General features: G+C 31.2%; 1 protein-coding gene across 1 annotated transcript; it reads right to left on the bottom strand.

Moving 5' to 3' along the window:
* Positions 1–9,561: 9,561 nt before the first annotated feature.
* LOC107487336 (protein GET1) lies at positions 9,562–13,335 on the bottom strand. Its single transcript, XM_016107952.3, has 7 exons — positions 13,173–13,335; positions 12,850–12,929; positions 11,828–11,898; positions 11,408–11,466; positions 11,239–11,320; positions 11,016–11,065; positions 9,562–9,910 (listed from the first exon to the last, which is right to left on the bottom strand). Exons 1-7 carry the CDS (start codon positions 13,287–13,289, stop codon positions 9,842–9,844), a joined length of 528 nt encoding a protein of 175 aa, XP_015963438.1. The 5' UTR covers positions 13,290–13,335; the 3' UTR covers positions 9,562–9,841.
* Positions 13,336–20,518: the final 7,183 nt, after the last annotated feature.

Here is a 20,518-nt window from a genome sequence, read left to right as displayed (position 1 = left end):
TTCTTAACCTTGTAATGTTGCTTGATCTTGTATATTAATGCATGTTTGAGAACCTTAGTCCAAATAATAATGAATTATCATCAAAATTTTTAATATAATAATCAAATCAATAATTTTTTATATAAAAAAATTGAAATAGAGATTCAGACAGGAAAAGAAAGGAAACTTGAACAAAATATACCCAGTGAGAGAATAATAGGCACAAAAAATATAGGAAAAAAAAGAAGGATGTGAGGGAGAATAGCCGGATCTGAAAGCGGCGAAGACAAATCTATATGTAGGGAGACGCAACAGAGGCGTCGATGCCGGCGCGAGCCAAGGAGAAAGAGAGGCGGGTGAAGGCATATTTGGAGGCGAGGTAATGGAGGCGTCGGCACGAGCGACAAAGAAGACAGGCGGCCCAAGGAAAATCTGAAGGCGAGGCAGCATGACGATAGTGATGGCAGGGGGCAATACAATGGACGACGAGTGAAGAGGGCAACGGCGAATATAGATTTGGAGGGAAGGAGGCGTCGACGCAAGTGAAGGAGGAAGAAAGGTGAGCAAAGACACAATGACAATAGCGACGACAACAACGTTGAGAAGGAGGCAAGGGGTGGCGGCAAAGAGGGTGGAGGGTGGAGAGAGAAGTGGCAGTGCTTGTAGTGGCCACAGGGATAATGGTGGAAGGAAAAGACAGTAATAAATGGGAGGTAGAAAGGTAGAAGGAATTGAAATAGGGAGGAGAGGGTGAGTTATGAAGGTTAGGAATTTTTATCTGTGTTACTGTGTATAACTATGTCTATTAAAATTTTGTTTTTCAGCAAACAAACAATATACACGTGCCACTGTCTCCATGTCTCCATGTCTCTAGTGGATAGACAGATGCATTAATCAAACGTAACCTAACTTACAAAGTACATTAATCAAACACAAGAACTAAAATTCATGTCTAGATATTGTTATGACACCAACCCAAGTAATTAACTAAATGATTCTTTTTATACAGGATGCAATGGTGGGTGGAACTGAAACCACATCAAGAACAATGTTATTGGTGATGGCAAGGCTAACACAGAATCCACTAATCCAGAGACAATGAAAAAAATACGAGCAGAATTGGATGCAGTAATAGGATTGGATAACACCATTGAATCAGAATCACAATTGTCCAAATTAAATTACGTAAAAGCTACAATACAGGAAACACTTCAATTGCATCCTCCTCTACCCTTCTAAATATTGCGTTGTCCGAGTCAAACAACCGGTGTTGATGGCTACACCATATCAAAAGGTGCAAAATATCAACATTTCGTTAGCCATGCTAAGTTGAATATTTCATTAACAAATTCAATAAGTTTTGAATTATTGAGATGTTTAGTCTTGAACAAATTTAAATTATCAAATTAATATATAATCTTTTAATTTATTAAATAAATTAATCCTAACATAAAATTTTGATAAAATAAAATAGATAAATTAATCTCTAGCAATTATTTTCAGATCATTATATATTAACAATTTTATGTGAAAACTAATTTATCTTACAAAATAAAAATTTATTAATTAAAATTTATTGAAGTCTTAACTGTCTTGCAAAAAATTTATCAGAAACTAATTTTGATATTCCTCATCTTTTTTAGTCAGCAACTTCTACAAAACTATAGAGCATGTGGCATAAGGCTTCGTGTATTTCAGTATTTGTTATTAATTAGATCCCAACAAAAATTTTCCGCAAAAATAATCTAACAAAACTCAAGTATTACTGTATTAGCTTCAGGTAGTTCCCAAACAGTATAGTATAGACTCAGTAGAAAACTCTCAAAAATATGGTTAATCCACTTCCATTAAAAAACAAATAAGAAGGAAAAAAGTGGTATTTGAAATGTAATGGCGTTTGGAGGCGGATTCGTGGTGAAGAGTGTGGCGGAGGAAGGGAATCGGAGAGTGGACTTTGGCGAATGAAAGCAAGGGCTTTCTAAGGACCAAAGTCGAAAATCCAAAATGCCCCTCCCCAGGACGCCACAAAGCACAAAACCCGTACTATGATGCCATATTGCTGTGAAGGGCTTTGAAGGCAGGGCACCCCGTAGAGAACCTACGAGTATTTCAGAGCCACAATTAACATAACTGCTCTCCCCTATACGCCTCAGCCCTCATAATCCGTTGCACAAAAACAAAAACATAACCCCTACCGATGAACAAGATGCAGATTGCAGAAACGAAACGAAAACCCTAGCCATCTCATGTGATTTTCTTTCTCTCAGTTTGCTTATAAATCGAATTAGGTGGGTGGTCAAAGAGAGGAAACGTAGCTTGGGCCTCTTCTCTAGGCTTGGCCCAAAGCTATAATTTTCTAACTCCAGTTGATTGTTTAGTGTTGGGCTAAGTGGTTGGATGAGGCTTGAAGGGATCACGCGATCTGTGTCTATCTAAACAATCAGACCGGTTCAGGTAAAAAAAAAAACAATCAGACCGGGTTAAGTCCAAAAATAGCTAAATAGACCGGGATTCAGACTGCTTTCTATAATAATTCTATTAAATGGAATGAATAATCTGGTCTTTATTTCTCTGTCACTAAGAAGAGGCAAGGCCGTAGCCGCAAGGGTGCCATTGACACCTTAGTCTAAATGAAGGTGCCCCTGACAAAAAAGAAAAGAACTCAAATGTCCAATTAGTGATAAAAAAAATTATGCCGCAGACCAAGAGAGTTTGCCAAATAAATAAATAATTTGGTATGAAGCACATAATTTGTTGTCGTTTAAATTAGATTAATTTAATTTTATTTTTAGATCAAATCCAATGTAATTCAATCCAAACTATTGCGGTTTGGATTTCATCGATCAGATTTTAAAAAATAAAATTTTATTATTAAAAATTAGAAGTAATTTTTATTTGGTAACATAAATTAATCTCATTTTACATTCTTAAAATGGTTACTAAATAATAATAGTATATGAATAAGATAATAAAATGTATAACCAATTAAATATATTTAATTAATATCTTAATTTAACAATAAAAATACTATCATATTTTATTGAGCGGTTTTGATTAGATGGAATGCATCAAAATTTTAATTGATGTGATTTGCTAAAAATAGATCTAATTAAATTTTAATTAGGCTGCTGCGCTGATGATGATGGCACGAACATCATCGTATGTTCTTAAAACAGATCTGATGTCATCATTCAGCCTTGGCTTGACTGATTTAAGCCAAGAAGAAACAGCAACGCAGGAGGGAGCGTCAACGCAAGATGGAGACAGGGCAAAAACTCCAGAAACCCTAAAACTGCTAAAACAATTAGGGGATCTGGTACAAAAAATTGCAAGTGGTGGGGTGACAAAAAAAAGAAAAAAGTCCGCAGATTCCAAAGGAAAGTGGGACAGAGAGTTTTGAGAAGTTTAAAACTCCTGCGAGGACAAATGAAAATAGTTCTGACATGAAAGAGAAATGCTACCACTGGGCTATACGAGTGAAGACCTACGCAAATGGGCTAACTAATGAGTTTGACAACGTCTGCAGACTCCAAGCCCAAGATATATACACTCTATCAAAACTCCACCTTGCATCACTCGCGCCTGAAACGCATATAGAAGCTAAGGTAATATTACAACAACATTAATGTTTTTATCACCAAAATTAACTACAATCCTGATTGATGTAAAATTGATTTCGGCATCTTTTTCTAAATTGTTTCTGCCATGTGCTTCATCCTAAACCAACAAAAGATTAAAATGTTTCAAGAAGAAGTATACTATCTCTCCCCTGATATTGTGGTAAGGGTTGCTTCAACGAATTTTGGGTGTATTTTCTGCATTCTTTAGGGTGTATTTTTTGTCTTATATTGGGTGTATTTTGTTTATTCATTTGGGTGTATTTTTTGTGTTCAATTGGGTGTTAGTTGTTGTTTGGGTGTATTTTCTGTATTCATTTGGTTGTTCACAATTTTTGCAGAACATGGCCCTTGTAAATCATCCACATGGGGTATTCTTACAGCCTAAAAACAATAAGCCGCTCAGGGTGGAAGACTACCCAATATTTATACCCTTCTTGGACCTTCAAAAATTAACATCCCATCGTTATGTAAGTTTTCATTTCTAAAACTTCTTGTTACCACTTTTTTACTTACGTACCAAATAAATTAAAACAGTGTTCAATCTGAACATATTTCAGATATTTGCACCTGTTTGACATTCACAGCATTGGTGGTTATGGTTTGCTGATACAAGAAAGCGAAAATTTTATATAGTCGACCAATATCACACGAAATCTCCGTCCGATGAGAGAATTGCCCTGAATACATTCATTGTAAGTTGTTTCTGTGTTCTGTATTTTAATAGTTGGGTGTATTTCTGTTCAATATAAGGTGTAACTTTGTGCTCCTTTGGGTGTATCCCATTATTGAAATTATTCATGTATTACTGATTTGTTACGTCTTTTAAGGGATATGTAATTTCACGAATTAAAGTATATATTGGGGGCACCTCTAAAATCAAGGGACAAGGACAAGGAAATTGTGCCACCATACCTTCACATCTCGGACCAAAAGACAAGGTATAAATCTTTCACTCTGAAAATTAAACTTTCCTATATGTAATTTGTAATTTATTTTCTTTGTTTTTAGCTATGACTGTGCTATCTACGTAATGAAGTGGCTTGAGATATTTGAGCCCGCAAACATTAAAAGGCGGAAGTATGAGTGGGACAATTGGACCCAGGCAAATATGTTGAAAACTAAATAACTCTGTATTACATTACTCAATTAACATGGTTGATTAAACAAAATATTCTTTTTTACTGTAGCACGAGGTGGACCACTTTAGAGTGGAATATGCTTCCCGGATTCTATTCCATGACATGAATCTAGACAAAGCTGAAACCATTAGGGGAAGTAATGCAATAAGACTGTCCAAGCCATTCTCGTTATTATTGAGTCCATATTGCCAGATAGATTCTAAGGATGTTGACACTGATTAATATAAATGTTATATAGTCCTATAACAAATTGAACACATGCTGTAAAAATTTTCCAATTATAATCTAGTTTATTGTGAAATTTCTTTCAATAATTAAACTCTCTCTGCTGTATTCAAAATGTATGAATTATAGGTACTATAATATGAAGGAAAACATCAAACCAACTATACACCCATAACCTGCCATTTTTTACACCCAAAGAAAGTTGAATATACACCCAAAAATCTATCCCCCTTGATGCTTTATCCCTAACACCCTGAACCCTGAACACTTAAAACCTAAACCCTAACCTCTAACCTGTAAACCCTAAAACCTAACCCGTAAACCCTAAAACCCTAAACCCTAATACCTAAAACCTTTAAATCGTTGTAAAAAAAAATAGTATTTTATAACATAAAAACAAGATTCTGAAGTATATATATGTATCTATATGTAAAATGTGAAAAACAAGAAAATTCACAAAAATACACCCAAAAGAACAGTGCTTTTACACCCATATTCCGTAACTACACACCCAAAGAGTTATCCGCTGCTGCTAGTACCCTGAACTGATAATTCATAACATGTCCTTGATATTGGCTATAATTTGAATGCACCACTGATGCAGCATCAAAGAGGTTTAACTGAATATAACAAACTCACATATTAGCTAAACTATTAACGAGAAAAATAAACTCAATCACCACATATTTAAAGAACATCACTTTTACCTCGTTTAAACCTTTCGTTTTCTTCTTCTTTATGGCATTTGCAATCTGTTTGTCCAACTTTGAACCTAGCCTATTTTTTGGACGTCCTCTTGTTCGAATCCTTGGAGGGCTTTGAAGCTCGTTAACGGATTTCAAGTTGGCATCTTCGTGAGATAAAGAAGATGTGCCATTCCTTTTGGCTTTCAATGATTCCATCTCAACCATGACGTTATCGTACGCACGGTGCATAATTGCAGTCAGCTCCTCCGATTCTGATGCAAATTCGCAAATATTTTGCGAACAAAAAACCAATTGGTCAAACCTCTTGTTTCTTGACTCCAACAGTGGCTCGTCGTGGCTGCTCTTGATGTGTGTGTGTCGCCTCTTTACCTTCTTGCTCCATCGTTCCAGTATATATCTAGGTGACACTTGGCTTACTCGTTCAAAGCTTAACACGCTTAGTGCGTGACGGCACAATATCCCTCTCGACTCGAATAATAAGCATTGGCATTTTACCTCGACTGCTACTGTGTCGTAAGTAACCACAAACTTGTTGAATATTAAGCTGGAAACTTGTTCTCCAACTTCGTATACTAAATAGCCTAGAGCAGAATTTGTTAATCTAGTGATGCAATTCGCCTTTCCTCTGAATTGTGCTTGGACTTTCCTAAACTTTTGATGAGTGTACACATCTTGAAACTGTGCTTCAATGGAGAATTCGGTTACACACGATATGACCATATAAAAATCTGCAGCATTTGATTCTCTCTCTGCTTGCTCCCTGCTTCCGAGGCAATTATCGTATTGTTTGACGAATTGAATAAGCGAGCTGTTTCGGGTAATAAAATTGTTAAAAAATGAATGCATGCTCTCGCTCCTTTGTGTGCTTCTCATACATGCCCAGAAGTGGTGATCCAGATAGATTGGAACCCATATATGACGGTCTTCATAGAGATCTGCAGAATACACCCAAACACAGACTATAAATACACCCGAAAAAATTAAATTTACACCTCTGCTGCAGATTTTAAACAAAGATTACCTGAAAGCCACTTATTGTCCACAAGACTAAAATTCAGCAGAAAATTATTCCAATTACTATCAAATGAGTCTTTACTATGAGAGTTCCAAACAACTTGGCTCATTTCTTGTTCAATTTCTACGTGTCCCTTGTACCCGTTTAATTTACTTGGAATCTTCTTCATGATGTGCCAAATACACCAACGGTGAATTGTTGTTGGCATACAGGCCTCTAAAGCCCTTTTCATTAATGCGCATTGATCGGTGAGAAACCCTTTCGGAGCATTTCCTCCCATGCAACGAAGCCAACATTGAAATAACCATTTGAATGATTCAATTTCTTCGTTTTTCATCAAAGAGCATCTAAGAAGTGTTGACTGACCGTGGTGATTCACCCCGACAAAAGAACCACAAACCAAATTATACCTGAAACAAATTACCATAGTGCAGAATGGAAAATAATTAGGTACACCCAACAAATGCTTTGTATACATCCAAAAACACCCAATATACACCTCTGCCGTGGATTCATAAAAATACATTAATTTAGCATTATAAACAGGGACAGTTTGTTACCTGTTTGTATTGTAGGTGGTGTCAAATGAAATAACATCTCCGAAATACTCAAAGGCAGCTCTACTTCTTGCATCGGCCCAAAAAGTCAGCTTAATCGATTGATTCTCCTCGAGTTCAAGCTCAAAAAAGAACTTCTGATTCTTCTCTTTCATTCTTAACAAATATTTTCCGAATTTCTTTGCATCTTCTTGTTCGAAAACATTACGCACTTCTCTCGTAATGTAATTCCTCACATCATTTTCAATAAAATTTAACTTGCGATGACCCCCGGCAGCCGCAAAAAATGATTGGTAAGTTTTGCTTGGTCTAATACCAGCCTCCTCGTTATTCTCTATTGTACGACGAATGGACATGCTTAGTTCCCTGTGCTGTTTGAGAATCTTTGCTTTACTTGGACAGCAAGGGTGTGAATGATCCAGCACAATCTTTGAAATGATCCAAGCACCAACATCCTTCAATGTGTGTATATAAATTATTGCAGGACAGTTTAAACCGGCTGTCGGATTCGTCTTCTCGGTCGGAGATATTTTAGATTTCCATTTTCCCTCTCTGCTACATGTAATCAATTGATTCTTAATCTCGTTTCCCTTCCTATTTGTGCTCCGAACTCTTATAGAAAAACCTGCAGCCTTGGCGTAGTTCCTGTAAAATTGTCCAGCATCTTCAATGGTGGTAAAGGTCATTCCAACCTTGGGAACAAACTGGTCATCAACAATAGAGAAAGGCTGCAGAATACACCATGTCAAAAACTAAAAATACACCCAATCATGTCTGATATAATACACCCGAACGACAACAACTCAACTAAAATAGGAACAAACTGGTCATCAACAACAGAGAAAGGCTGCAGAATACATCATGTCAAAAACTAAAAATACACACAATCATGTCTGATATAATACATCCGAACGACAACAACTCAACTAAAATAGGAACAAACTGGTCATCAACAACAGAGAGGCTGCAGAATACACCATGTCAAAAACAAAAAAATACACACAATCATGTCTGATATAATACACCCGAACGACAACAACTCAACTAAAAATAACAAAAAAGCCATAAACTGTAAATACACCCACACTTCCCCCAAAAATACACCTAAAAAATTCTGATCTACACCCAAGCGTCTGCTATAAATTGCAGATAATTAATCAAAACTAATACATTAGATTCAATCCACAGATTTATGTTCACGCGTTAGTTTCACAGTCAATGTTCACGAATTATTCAGCTACACAATGCTATACAAATAACTGCAACAAAATTCAGAGTAATCGTATGTAAATCGAATCTCAGGAACTTCGTTAGATTCAAATTCATAATCCACTTCGCCTTGATTCAGTTGACAATCTGAGGTTGAATCATCCATTATCTTCAAAACGAGTTCAAACTTTGATTTCAGAAACCAGAAATCGAAAAGAAAACGAAACTGGAGTTACAGAGAGAGGAAATAACGTCAATGACAAAGAACAAACCAGTGAGAAAGGAGAGGAAAAAGAACAATCGAAAAAGTAGGGGGACAAAGGAGAAGAAGAACGAGCAAACTTGGAAAGAAGGAGAACGAAGAAGGAAACAAATCTTTTAAATTTGTTAGTTATATATACGCAAGATCTTTATATAGCGCGTGTATGGGACGTAACACTTGCAGCGCGTTTTGGGGGGTATTGGTTAATTGACTTGTAATGCTTACAAACCCTAATCGCTTGTATGCAGAGCTTTTCTGTTTTTAATAATTAAAACATTAATGTTGATTCACAGGTTAAAAACTTAGAATACTTATAGTTATTTAACTCTTTTAGGAAGTTTTAATTTTTTTAAGAGTTTAATTTTAATATAGTATAAAAAAATTTACATAATCATTTAATTATGCCTATTTTTTAATGATTATTTACGTCGTTAATATAAAAAAAGATATTTTTATTGACGTATTGTTATGTGATTAAAAACTTGTGTAAAATTATTATGAGAAGTTGTGACAGTATATTTAAAGGTTATTATTTTCCCCTTTTTTTATTTTTGTCCTGCAAACAAATGATATGGATAACTAAAATTTCCAGCCACTAAAAGTGTGGTATAGTGGTGGCTCGTGAGTGATTCAGATAGTTAGCAGTTTAGCAAAATGAGAGAAATTCAAATCTCATTCAATGTATCAAAGAAATAAAGGAAGGAGAATTCCAGTTTTATATCATTTCCTTCTTATTTTCTTTCCTCACCAAATATTTAGTAAATGATGAAATTTCTTACCAAGTACAAATTATATTTTCATGGAGAAAAAATAGATAAATGCCTATGACATGAAAATTTTACTGGCACATCCACATTCAAAGTGGATTCTCAAGAAGGTATTTAGCCTGGGCTTATTAAAAAATAAATAAATAAAAAAGTAAAAATCAATGGCAAAAATAAATGAAGTATTACAAGTAGCAAGACTGATCAACCAGCCAAGGTTTTAACTTTTAAGAATTAAAAAACAAAATCATGATGGTACAAAGCTTAAGGTGATGTTGGTTACATTTTAAGATCCAAGATTGCAGTCCAAGCAACTTTCTGCATTTGATATTGTTTTGAGGAAAAATCATGACACTACCTGCTATTAGCTATAAGCTTTACGGACAAATCTGCAAAACCTGGCAGATACTACTAACCATGATATTATCCCAATCTGCATATATATGTAACAACAGTTAGAATTACCTATCAATTTCTTGTACAATAAATTATAATGCTATTTATTAAGATTATATATAAAAATCATGCTGAAAAATTGCTTCAGATTAATGAGTTAGGAGTTTAAGATACAAAATTTTTAGTAGTTAGTTTATATATAATTACATATCTTTGTTAAATAATGTTTTAATCATTTTTAATACTATAAAAAAAATGTTTTTAAGTTTTTTGTACTCATTTTTTCTCGTATGCTAAACTGATTCACGTTATTCACCCTTGAGGAAGTATAGGGAGCCAATGGAATATTTGTACAATGTGTATAATGGAGGTTTAAGAATGTCCGATTCAGTATTAGAGATATAACCATTAGTGTTACATTTTTCCATCGGCTTAACCTTTTGGGATGAGTGGTATCATGACACGGTATTAGAACTCTAGATCTGAAAGGTCAAGAGTTCGATCCTTGGTGAATCCCAAAATCAGCTTAAGCTTTTGGGATAACATGAGATGTTTATTATTTCTAGTATCCGGATGGTTATTGACTTATTGTGGATAGTATGAGGATGTTCATTTTTTAACTCATATTGGGCCAAATAAATAGTTTATTGTACACATTGTACAAATATTCCATTGGCTCCCTAGCAGGACTCCACCATTATAGATGAGGGATAAAACTCACTGATTTAGGTCATAAACTATATCTAATGATAGAGAAGAGTAACTCAATTTAATATACTGAACAAGAGAATGGGTATATTTAATACATCTGATCATGTGACAAATAACATTCAAATCAATCTTTGAATCACTAAAACAAAGTGTTTCCAAATGGTTTTAGTGTTGCACCTTATATTGCTAGTGTATATGTATTGCACCTAATTAAATGACTAAATATCCCAAAACATTGGCTCAAGATTTGAATTGGAGTAACATTCAAGACAAGTATCACACTTCTTTAATCTAACATTAATTTTAATTCCTTATATTAAATACAAGGGTTAATGATTCAGGGTAGTAGCAAGAGTCACCCCTAATAAAAATGACGGCGGAATAACATGTTTCAAGAGAATACAAAGCTTAAGATACTAATTATTACTTACCGTAGCATGGTTTTCTTGAACTCTTGAAGTGTTCCAAGATAAAAGTCTTCCTGCAAAGAGTGTAAAATATGTTTAGAATTCAAATAAAAATGACTCATGCGGCTCATGCCAGTTTCATAATGTCAGAAATCCAAGAAAGTAATGTATGAGAGGGTTCATTAATTAATGTAACATACTAAAATTAAATTGAAGTAATAATGCATATCATCATAATTGCATTTACCAAATGGTTGCACAAGTTGCATAGAAATGCTAGCCACAGGAACATGCCAGAACCAAAAGAGCAGCAGTGCATATGTTACATACTACATAAAACAAACAAATAATAAGTATCACATGAGCTTAAATTTTGACAAGAAATTAACATGAGAAAAAGTTGTATCTTGAGATACCTTTGTGACAAGCATCAGTTTTGTATACAAAGCATAATCCCTGTGATGCATATTTTGAACTGCACAATAGTTTATAAAGTATGGTTTTTAACAATCTTTTAGGTAATGACATTGATTATTGTTAAGTTTTATCAAACAATTGATAGAATCAAGGATATGAAAGATCAAAATTGAAGATAGATACTACATATAAGAAGTATTATATGACTTGATGTTGTTTTCTAACTGATAATCAATATATTTTTCTATCAAAGTTGAGCTTAATGCATAGTGTTATTACAATGTCGATGAAAAAAGACCTAGAAAATACAGGTTCAAAATTCTTAAAAGTATGAAATTGCAACATGTCAATTTATATCAATAACATGCAAAATGCAAAATAAAAATTTTAAAGAAGATTTCAACAGAAAATGAACTCACATTTTGCAAGTTCCTTCTCCTTGGTAGCTGCCAATCTTTTAAGTTTTGCAGCTTGTGCAAAGGTTGCTGGCCTAACAGCACAAACAAGTGGCCAAAATGCTCTCTTTTACTCAGATATATACACAAGACAAATGTTTTCTAAACTAATAACACACATAAATACTCAAACACAATAAATCTTCGGCCATCTCTTTTCCAGTGATTTAATCTCTACTCATGTTAGTTAACTTTCTTTGTCGTCCATCCTTCTATCCACTTCTATAACAAGCATGTCCAAACATTTTTAGATAAATATGCCGGAGTTCCTACGATCCTGAGGTGTAACATCCCAGCCTCCAGAGGTATCAAAGCTATGAAAACAATGGGAGAGGCAAGACAGAGCCCCAAAGCCCTTAGGTTGAGAGCGCGTCTGCCTAAGTGTCACCAAAACCCACCCCACCCAGCCCGTCTTAAGCCATGAGGAGAGGGCGAATGCTGGCCTCCCAGGAGCCCCTGTCTCGCGGTTGATTCAAAGAGACAAGCTCTTGGTGGGGAGCAACTCGCACGGATGGTGGTCCAGAGCAACCTTGGGGCCAGTTGCACACGTGCTTCTCCTTCGGGCCTTATTGCTTTATGAAAAATACCAGATAGTCATCATAATTTATTATTTTTAGTCATCAGTTTTAACCATCAACCCAATTCCTTTAATTTAGTAATCTAACATCATATTTTAGCCCACACTTTTGAACATTGATGGCTAATTGATGACCAAAAACAATAAATTCTTATGGCCTTATAGCATTCCTCTTTTGTTATTTCTAATATTGGAGTTACTTCAATTGTTGAGTGAATACACTGAATTCTTCCTTAATAATATTTGATACTCATTTATTCAGAATCTAACCATGTTAACTTGAAAGATATGATAGAATCCAAAAATTAAATAAGGAAAGGTACTCATGCCTGAATCCATGATGACTAAACTAAGAAACAAAATTACACAGATCAGATCTATAGCACATTAAAGCATATGAGTTACTCACTGTGACAATAATTTTGCCTCTTTCAAAAGGCCTTTTATTTCCGCACGAAGCTGATTTTGCTTATCATTAACAGATCCCTTCTGTAGTAGGGGGCAAAGAGAAACAATAATGTGACTAATTAAACAAATGAGTATTATCAAATCAACACGTGCAACTCTTTAATTTGATGATTTTCTACGCATATAAGTTTCTGCATGAAAATCAGATTATCTAATTCGCATTTTTTGGATCTTAATAAGAAGATGAATGTAATGGGTTAACATCGTAGGGTTTGATTGAAATTATGATTAGAATGGTGAGAGACATGAAAAATAGAGAGGTACCTTCTTCAAGTAATCAAGACAAAAGTATGAAAACTGCACAGAAGCAACCACCAAGAAAACGAAAGGAGCTGCTAATGAACCCTGATCACGATGTTCGTGGCTTGCTTCGTCTCCCATTATTCACTCAGATTTGGATGATCAATGCAGCTAAGATTTCAATACGTTGCATCCCCTTCTTCTATCTTTGTTCCTTTATTTTTATTATTATTATTAGAATTTATTTTGATCCAATACAATTACGTAATATCAATTAAATAAAAATAATTATCTCTTACACGCAGAAATAGAGTTAAATCTCAATTTGACCTCTAAAATTTAGTCTGATACTCAAGATGACTCCCAAATTTTATTGACTTCAATTAGAACTCCCAAATTTAACTTATTTCTACAATCATCTCCGTCACTAAAATGTTGATTTGATATAATTGTATGACACGGTGGACACTACTTAAACGACGGCACATTGGTTTCGCGCGCCAAACCCTTAAAAACCACATCGTTTTAGTTTTTTGCGGGTTGCCAAATATCAAGAAAACCCTTACACTACGTGGTTTCCAAAGGGTTTGCGCGCGAAACCAATTCGCTATCGTTTACGTAGTGTCCATCACGTGCAATTGCGCTAGATCAGCATTTTGGTGACAGAAATTATCGCAGGAATAAACTAGAGCCACAATTATAAATTTGGGGGTTCTAATTGGACCAACGAAATTGTAGAGATCATTCTGAATATAAAACCAAATTTTAGGAGTCAAATTGAGATTTCACTCGCATAAATAATTATTAAAAAGTTAACAGATTATGCTCAAATAATATAATTTTTTTATACTTATTTAAAAAGTCATAGATTCGAGACTTCTTATCTTTAATTAAAAAAATAATATTATTTAAAAAATAAATATAATTATATAATTATTTTACATCAAAATTAAATTTTTATTGTTATTAAAATATTGCGTTCATATCATTTATCTGAATAAATTATACATAAATGATTGACCGCTAAATGTTTTTAATAATTAAGTTCAACCAAATCTCGCTGTACCGTTGCATGCATAATTACATATATAAGCATCTTTCTCCTCCTTTTTCTTTTATTTCTTATGTGTTATTTTTTATATAATTCAACTTAAAATTGCTGAACATTTCCACCCAAATTAATATTCAATTTGTAATCCAAAATTTAAAATCAAAGTTAATTTGATCCTTAAAATTTATAATCGTAACTCACATGTATTAATCTTTAAATTAATTTTTATTAACGACATGTTAATCTGATACATTAACTTATTGTGATTTAAATTTTTTGTCTAATTTTCATGTTATTAAGATTTATTAAAACTTTAAAAATTTAAGTGTTGATTCTAAAAACACAGAATTTTTTAGTTTAACTTATTATTATCATCTTCGTAAAAATATTAAAGAACTAATTAAATTTTTAAGAAATTTAATAAAATCTTAATCATATAAAATCATATAAAATCTTAATCATATTTAAGAGCCAATTTAAATCCAACCTTAAAATATATATATATATTATATTTAGATTTACACATATCTAATACGCATATACATATATAAAATCTGATATCCAACACTACTTACATAATCCAATAAGATTTGCAAATTGGATAATATTTCTAAATTTCGGATAAGATTTGAATAAAAAATGGCAGATGTGCAGATAGAATTTGAATAAAAATTGCAACTACTACAAATCAAATTGAAATTTGTACACCCCTAATACTAATTATATTCAATTTTCTTTAACAAGTTATTTGTACTTTTTAATTATGTTTAATTTTATTTTTATTTAGAAACTATATATATAGTACTAAACCAAAAAGTATTAAAGAAATAAAAAATAAATTCATTTAATACTTTTTTTTTAACAGTGGATATTCTAATATTTTCTTATTAATTATAGCGGGAAGGACTTCAATTAGTTGCTGCTTTTCTAATTTTCTTTCTCCTCTCAAAATCATTCAAGGTTAAACTTTAAAAGATCTTATCATAAAGTATTAGGATTGAAAAAATAAATCCTCTCAATTTTTTTAATTTATTTTAAAAAAATTTAAAATTTAATTTTTATGAGAATTTAATTTAATTTCAGTATTTGAAACAAAAATATTTAAATTAATTTAGATGAAATTCAATTTAATTCAATTATTTTTTCTCAAAATCAATTTCAACTCGAATAGATTCGATTTAAAATCTAATTTCATTGAATTTTTATTTAAAATTTAAAATGTTTAAAATATCTTTATAATCTAATTACCTTTTCTTAATTTTTCTCGCTCACTTTCTCTTAATGCTTCTCACTTTTTAACACAACTCTCTCTTTTTTCACAACTTTCATTTTCTTCCTTTTTTTTTCTTTGAACTTATTTAATATAATATACACTTATTTTTTTTTTGAAAGATCTACTATATAGATCTAAAAAAATTCCACACGTATAAATTTTATGTGTTTAACTTAGATTAATGATACTAAGCATTTTTTAATATGTTTGAACATTTCAAGTGAAGTTGTATTAATTATGACACTAATAAAAAGTGGCATAATTTTGTTTCATTTTAATAACATGAATTAGTTGCTATAATTTACTGTTAATAATTAATTTTTTTACTTGCTATATTATTAGACTACTCAACAAATTGATTCTTGATAATTTATGTTTATTTTTTTGTTGTTGGTTTGTCGTTGGAATCAATCAGAAAAAATCATTTAATTTTTTTAATTAATAAATATTTTTTAAATTTAATATTTTTAGATTCATCTAAATTTTGTTTTTTTAACAGAGGTGAACAAGTTTTAATTAAAATCAATTTTAATTAAAAATATAAATTTTTAATTATTTTATATAATTTAATAAATAAATATATTTATTATTTGAGGTTAAATATGATGTTATCTTAATAAAAGATAACATTGTCTATTATAAAATTTTAATTCATTTGATAAATATTTCAAACACGGAAATTCAATTCAATTCTATAATTTTACTATTTTATTTTAAATATTAGAATTCAATTCAATTTTATATCATTAAAAATTTTTAAACAGACTAATAAAGTATTAAGATTGAAAAAATTAATTCTCTCAATTTTATTTTTAATTATTTAATAAAATATGATCTCTTGTCTTATACTTTTTAAGTGAAGTAAAAAAATATTAAATAATAAAAAAATATATTTTACCAAATAATTAAAAAGAATTTGGGAAAATCCACCCTCCTAAAATTATGCTAATACATACATAGTATAGTATATTAGGAATTTAAGTTTAAATGTTATTGTCGTCCATGTTTAAAAAGAAAGAAAAAGTAATCGATTTTCAAAATATCTAAGATAGTCGCGCTAATTAAAAAGATTATTGTTTTGACCAGCTAGCAATGGTAAAAGTGGTTTCATCAAGAAAGGTTTTTGAACCATACCATTTTTGTCTACTCATTTTTCTAGTAAGTTATCTTTTTATTGATCATCAAGTGCATACAAATTTACACCGTTGTAGTATTATTAGTTAATAAAAGCACAAAAGGTAACAAATTACTGGAAATTTATCACTCTTTAATAATTAAAAAAAAAACTGCATTTAGAACAAAAGCTAATACTAAAAGACAAAAATTACACTACAAAAAAAATATATTTTAACGACAAATTTTTAATGGTAATAACATAATAGTCATTAATTTTTCAATTTAAATTATATTTTTACGATAATTATATATTTGCCAATATTATTATATGTTATAGTGGCCATTATTACTATTGTCAAAAAATTATTATCTTTTATTACTTGTAATTTTAAAATTTTTAAATTATTATAGTGGCCATTGCTATTATTGTCACAGAATGTTATTATCATTTTCTTTTTATTATCCCTAAATCAAATTGAAAAACAGAGAGAGAAAGAAAAACTGAAAAAGAAAGAGAAGTATCAACATTAGGTTAATTCGCATAATTTTTCTCTATTGTCGATCACCACCGCCGTAACTTTTCTTCTCTTTGGACCTCGTTTCTATCTGATCCGCCTCAAATCTGCATCGCTGTCATCGTTTGTTCATCTTAGATTTACGTTGCCAAGGTCTTTTAACCGCTGCTGCTGCTCTTGTCACAACATAGTTCGCTACTTTTAAGAAAATAAGTATAATATAATTTAAAAAATCCTTAAGATTTTAACGGTAATAGTAATGACAACTAAAAATAAATAACATTACATTTTAAAAATTATTTTTAGTGGCCATATAAATTGTCGGTAAAATACGTTTTGGCGGCAATAGTAATGGCCGCTAAAAATGAATAACATTGCACTTTTAGAATTATTTTTGGTGGCCATATAAATTGTCAAGAAAATGACCGCTAAAAATTATATACTTTTTGCAGCCATTAAAAAGGTCTTTGCCGACAAATGTTATAATTGTCGCTAAAATCTTTTAACGACAAAGTATAAGACGACTAATGTCTAATTGCCGGTACATGCATTAGTGGCTACTTTTTTGCCGCTAAAAATAAAATAAATAGCCTCTAAAAGTGATTTTTCTGTTAGTATTAGGAGAGAGAGACTCAACTAAGTTTAAGTATTGTATTGTATTTAGTATAAAATATACAAAATTAAATTATGTTTCAGCATCCTATTTAATTTAAGATAAAAGCAAAAGCTGAAATTATTATATATTGAAATACCCTTATTTATACTTCGACATGAAAATAAAACCCTAACTATCGTAATCCAATTTTGCTACACTTCCTTTCTCCTTTTTATCCTGTCCTAGAGCTACGATTGAGTTGTGAAGATCACTTTCATTCAATCTCACCGTCAGTAGTACCGTAAAAATTGGTGTAAAAGACGATCACCTCCAACAAAACACGTGATAGTGACGATAACACTTTTTAATCACGCCGTTAAAGACTCTCAGATATCACAAATTCGATGTCACTTCTTCCCACGTCATTAGAGGTCGCCACTCTCTTCACTCAAAGTGCCATCTCTCTCTCTCTCCCTCCCTCCCTCCCTCTCTCTCTCTCTCCGCTGTCGTCGCAGGTAGCATTCACTACCTTTGACTTCGTCGCCCAACACGCACATTGCAATTGCAGTGACCCGTGCCATCACATTTTTGGTATCGGCGGCTTCTCTTTCTGTGTTGCTGTCTTCTCGTCCTTCCTTCTTCTTCTATATTCTCTTTTCTTCTCCCTTTGTTTTGATTTTAAGACATGTTTATGATATTATTGTTGTTGTTGATATTATTGGTATTGGTGGTGATCGATTAAAAAGAAGGATGTTGGCAGAAATGTGGTGGTAGAAGAGAGATGGAATAGAGCAAAGACGATTCTAAGTATATTGTTGCGGGAACAAGTGTCTCTACTACAATTTGGATTTCTCTTGAGTAGTGCACAACAACAATATTTATTTGCTTCTATTAAATTATTAAATTTGACCTGATAATAATTTTTTATTCCGCTTTCGGTACTTAACAACCAATTTAAAATTAGTGTTCTCTCTTAGAAATCGACTCGAAAGAGTATTTTTTTAAATTAGCTTTAGTTTTTCTGTCGTAACTGCATTAATTAAAATAACTTTTTAATTATGAATATCAGTAAGACTTTTAATTGTTGGAAAGTGAATTCCTAAATAATTGTTTATTGATATATATAGAAAAAGAGAAAATTCGATTGTACTGTCAAAAAAAAATATTACTTACTTTTTTTAAATTACAAAACCCAAAGAAATAGAATTCTAAATTATATGTTATTATTTAAATTAGTATTTTAATATTTTAATTTGTAAATTAGATACTTTAAATACTAATCGTATTTTACAATAATAAAATATAATTATAACAATAATACATGTACATATAGAATAACGTTTCCGATAAAATATATATTAAAATATAAAATATGCATTAAAGACGAGTTAAACAATGTACGTATTTATACATAAATACATAATAATTAATAGATGATTCGATAGCTAATTTTTTATGAATACATAATATTTTTATTATAAAAATTATTGTCACGTTATATAGACTTTGTTCCCACTATCAAAATTTTTTAATTTTGCTCTTGGAAGAGTTGAAAGGTGAAAGATGAAAAATAGTGGTGTTTACAGCAACGATAGAATAGAAGTGGTGGTAAAAGAACTGAACCAGCCATAATTAGAAAATAAATTTAAAATAATTAATTTAAAATAAAAATATTTTAAAAAGAAATTATTTTTTTAAGTTTCAATTTTTATTCTAAAAATTTTAATTTTTTTGTTTCTTTGTTTTTGGAGATATTTAAAATTAAAATTTTAATTTTAATTTCTAACTATTAAACACAATACTAAATCTCAAATTTTTTTATGTTAGTCTAATACTCCATACCAAACACTACCTTACTATTAATATACGTATAATTTTTCAAAGTATTTTTCCATCCAAAAATTTTAACAGTTAACCTTTGAGATTGTTATTCAAAATTGTCATAATTTATATTTGTGTTCGCTGACATATACATTGTTATTGGGAGATTATGTGTTCTTTTTATATGGTATTTTATTTAAATTAGACGGTCCGATTTGTTTGATAAAAAAAATAAACTACAAATCGGAGGGTCCGATTTGCTTGAAGAAAAAAATAAATTCTAAATTGGAGGATCTAATTTATATTTTTTATTTTTTTTATTTGTTAAAATAAAAATCAGACGGTCCGATTTTAACATTATTTTTTTTATTTTCAAAATCACAAGTTAGACCGTTCGATTAGTTTTGTTTTTTTTTTTTGTTTTAAATCAAAACGGACTCAAAACGAACCCTCTAATTTCTACTAAAACACTATTGATACCACATGTATGGAAAGTATCCCTCTTTTCCATAGTGTTATATCACTCAATCCTTTCCTTCATATCAAAAATAAAAAGCCATTAAAAATAATTTATTAATTAATTATTTGTATAAAATACATATTTAAAATATAAAATTATATTAAAAATTTGTAAAATAACTTATAAATATATAATAATTCATTTAGTAATCAATTTTTAATCTATACATGATATTCGTAAATTAAAAGTATAGAAAAAAAAACTTTTTGTTCTTATTAAGATCTGAAACGAACCACTTCAAGTCTAAAAAGCCTGTAAACAATATCTTATGTTTTCATAGTCAACCCAAATTATTGAAGTTAAGGCCTTTAATGGTCGTTGACCAAAAACCTTTAAAAAAGCCTTAAAAGGTCTATTTAATCTGGAGGTAACATTTTGACCTAATGTGAAATGTATGAGTCTCTGGGTCCCACTCCCCTCCTACTCTTATCTAAGGACTAATGAGTCAACCCACAAGTCATCAACACTCACATAAAAAA

This window comes from Arachis duranensis, chromosome 5, assembly GCF_000817695.3.
Source record: "Arachis duranensis cultivar V14167 chromosome 5, aradu.V14167.gnm2.J7QH, whole genome shotgun sequence".
Taxonomy (NCBI): domain Eukaryota; kingdom Viridiplantae; phylum Streptophyta; class Magnoliopsida; order Fabales; family Fabaceae; genus Arachis; species Arachis duranensis.
Note: the sequence above shows the minus strand (reverse complement) of the source record. Positions and strands in the feature narration are given on the sequence as shown.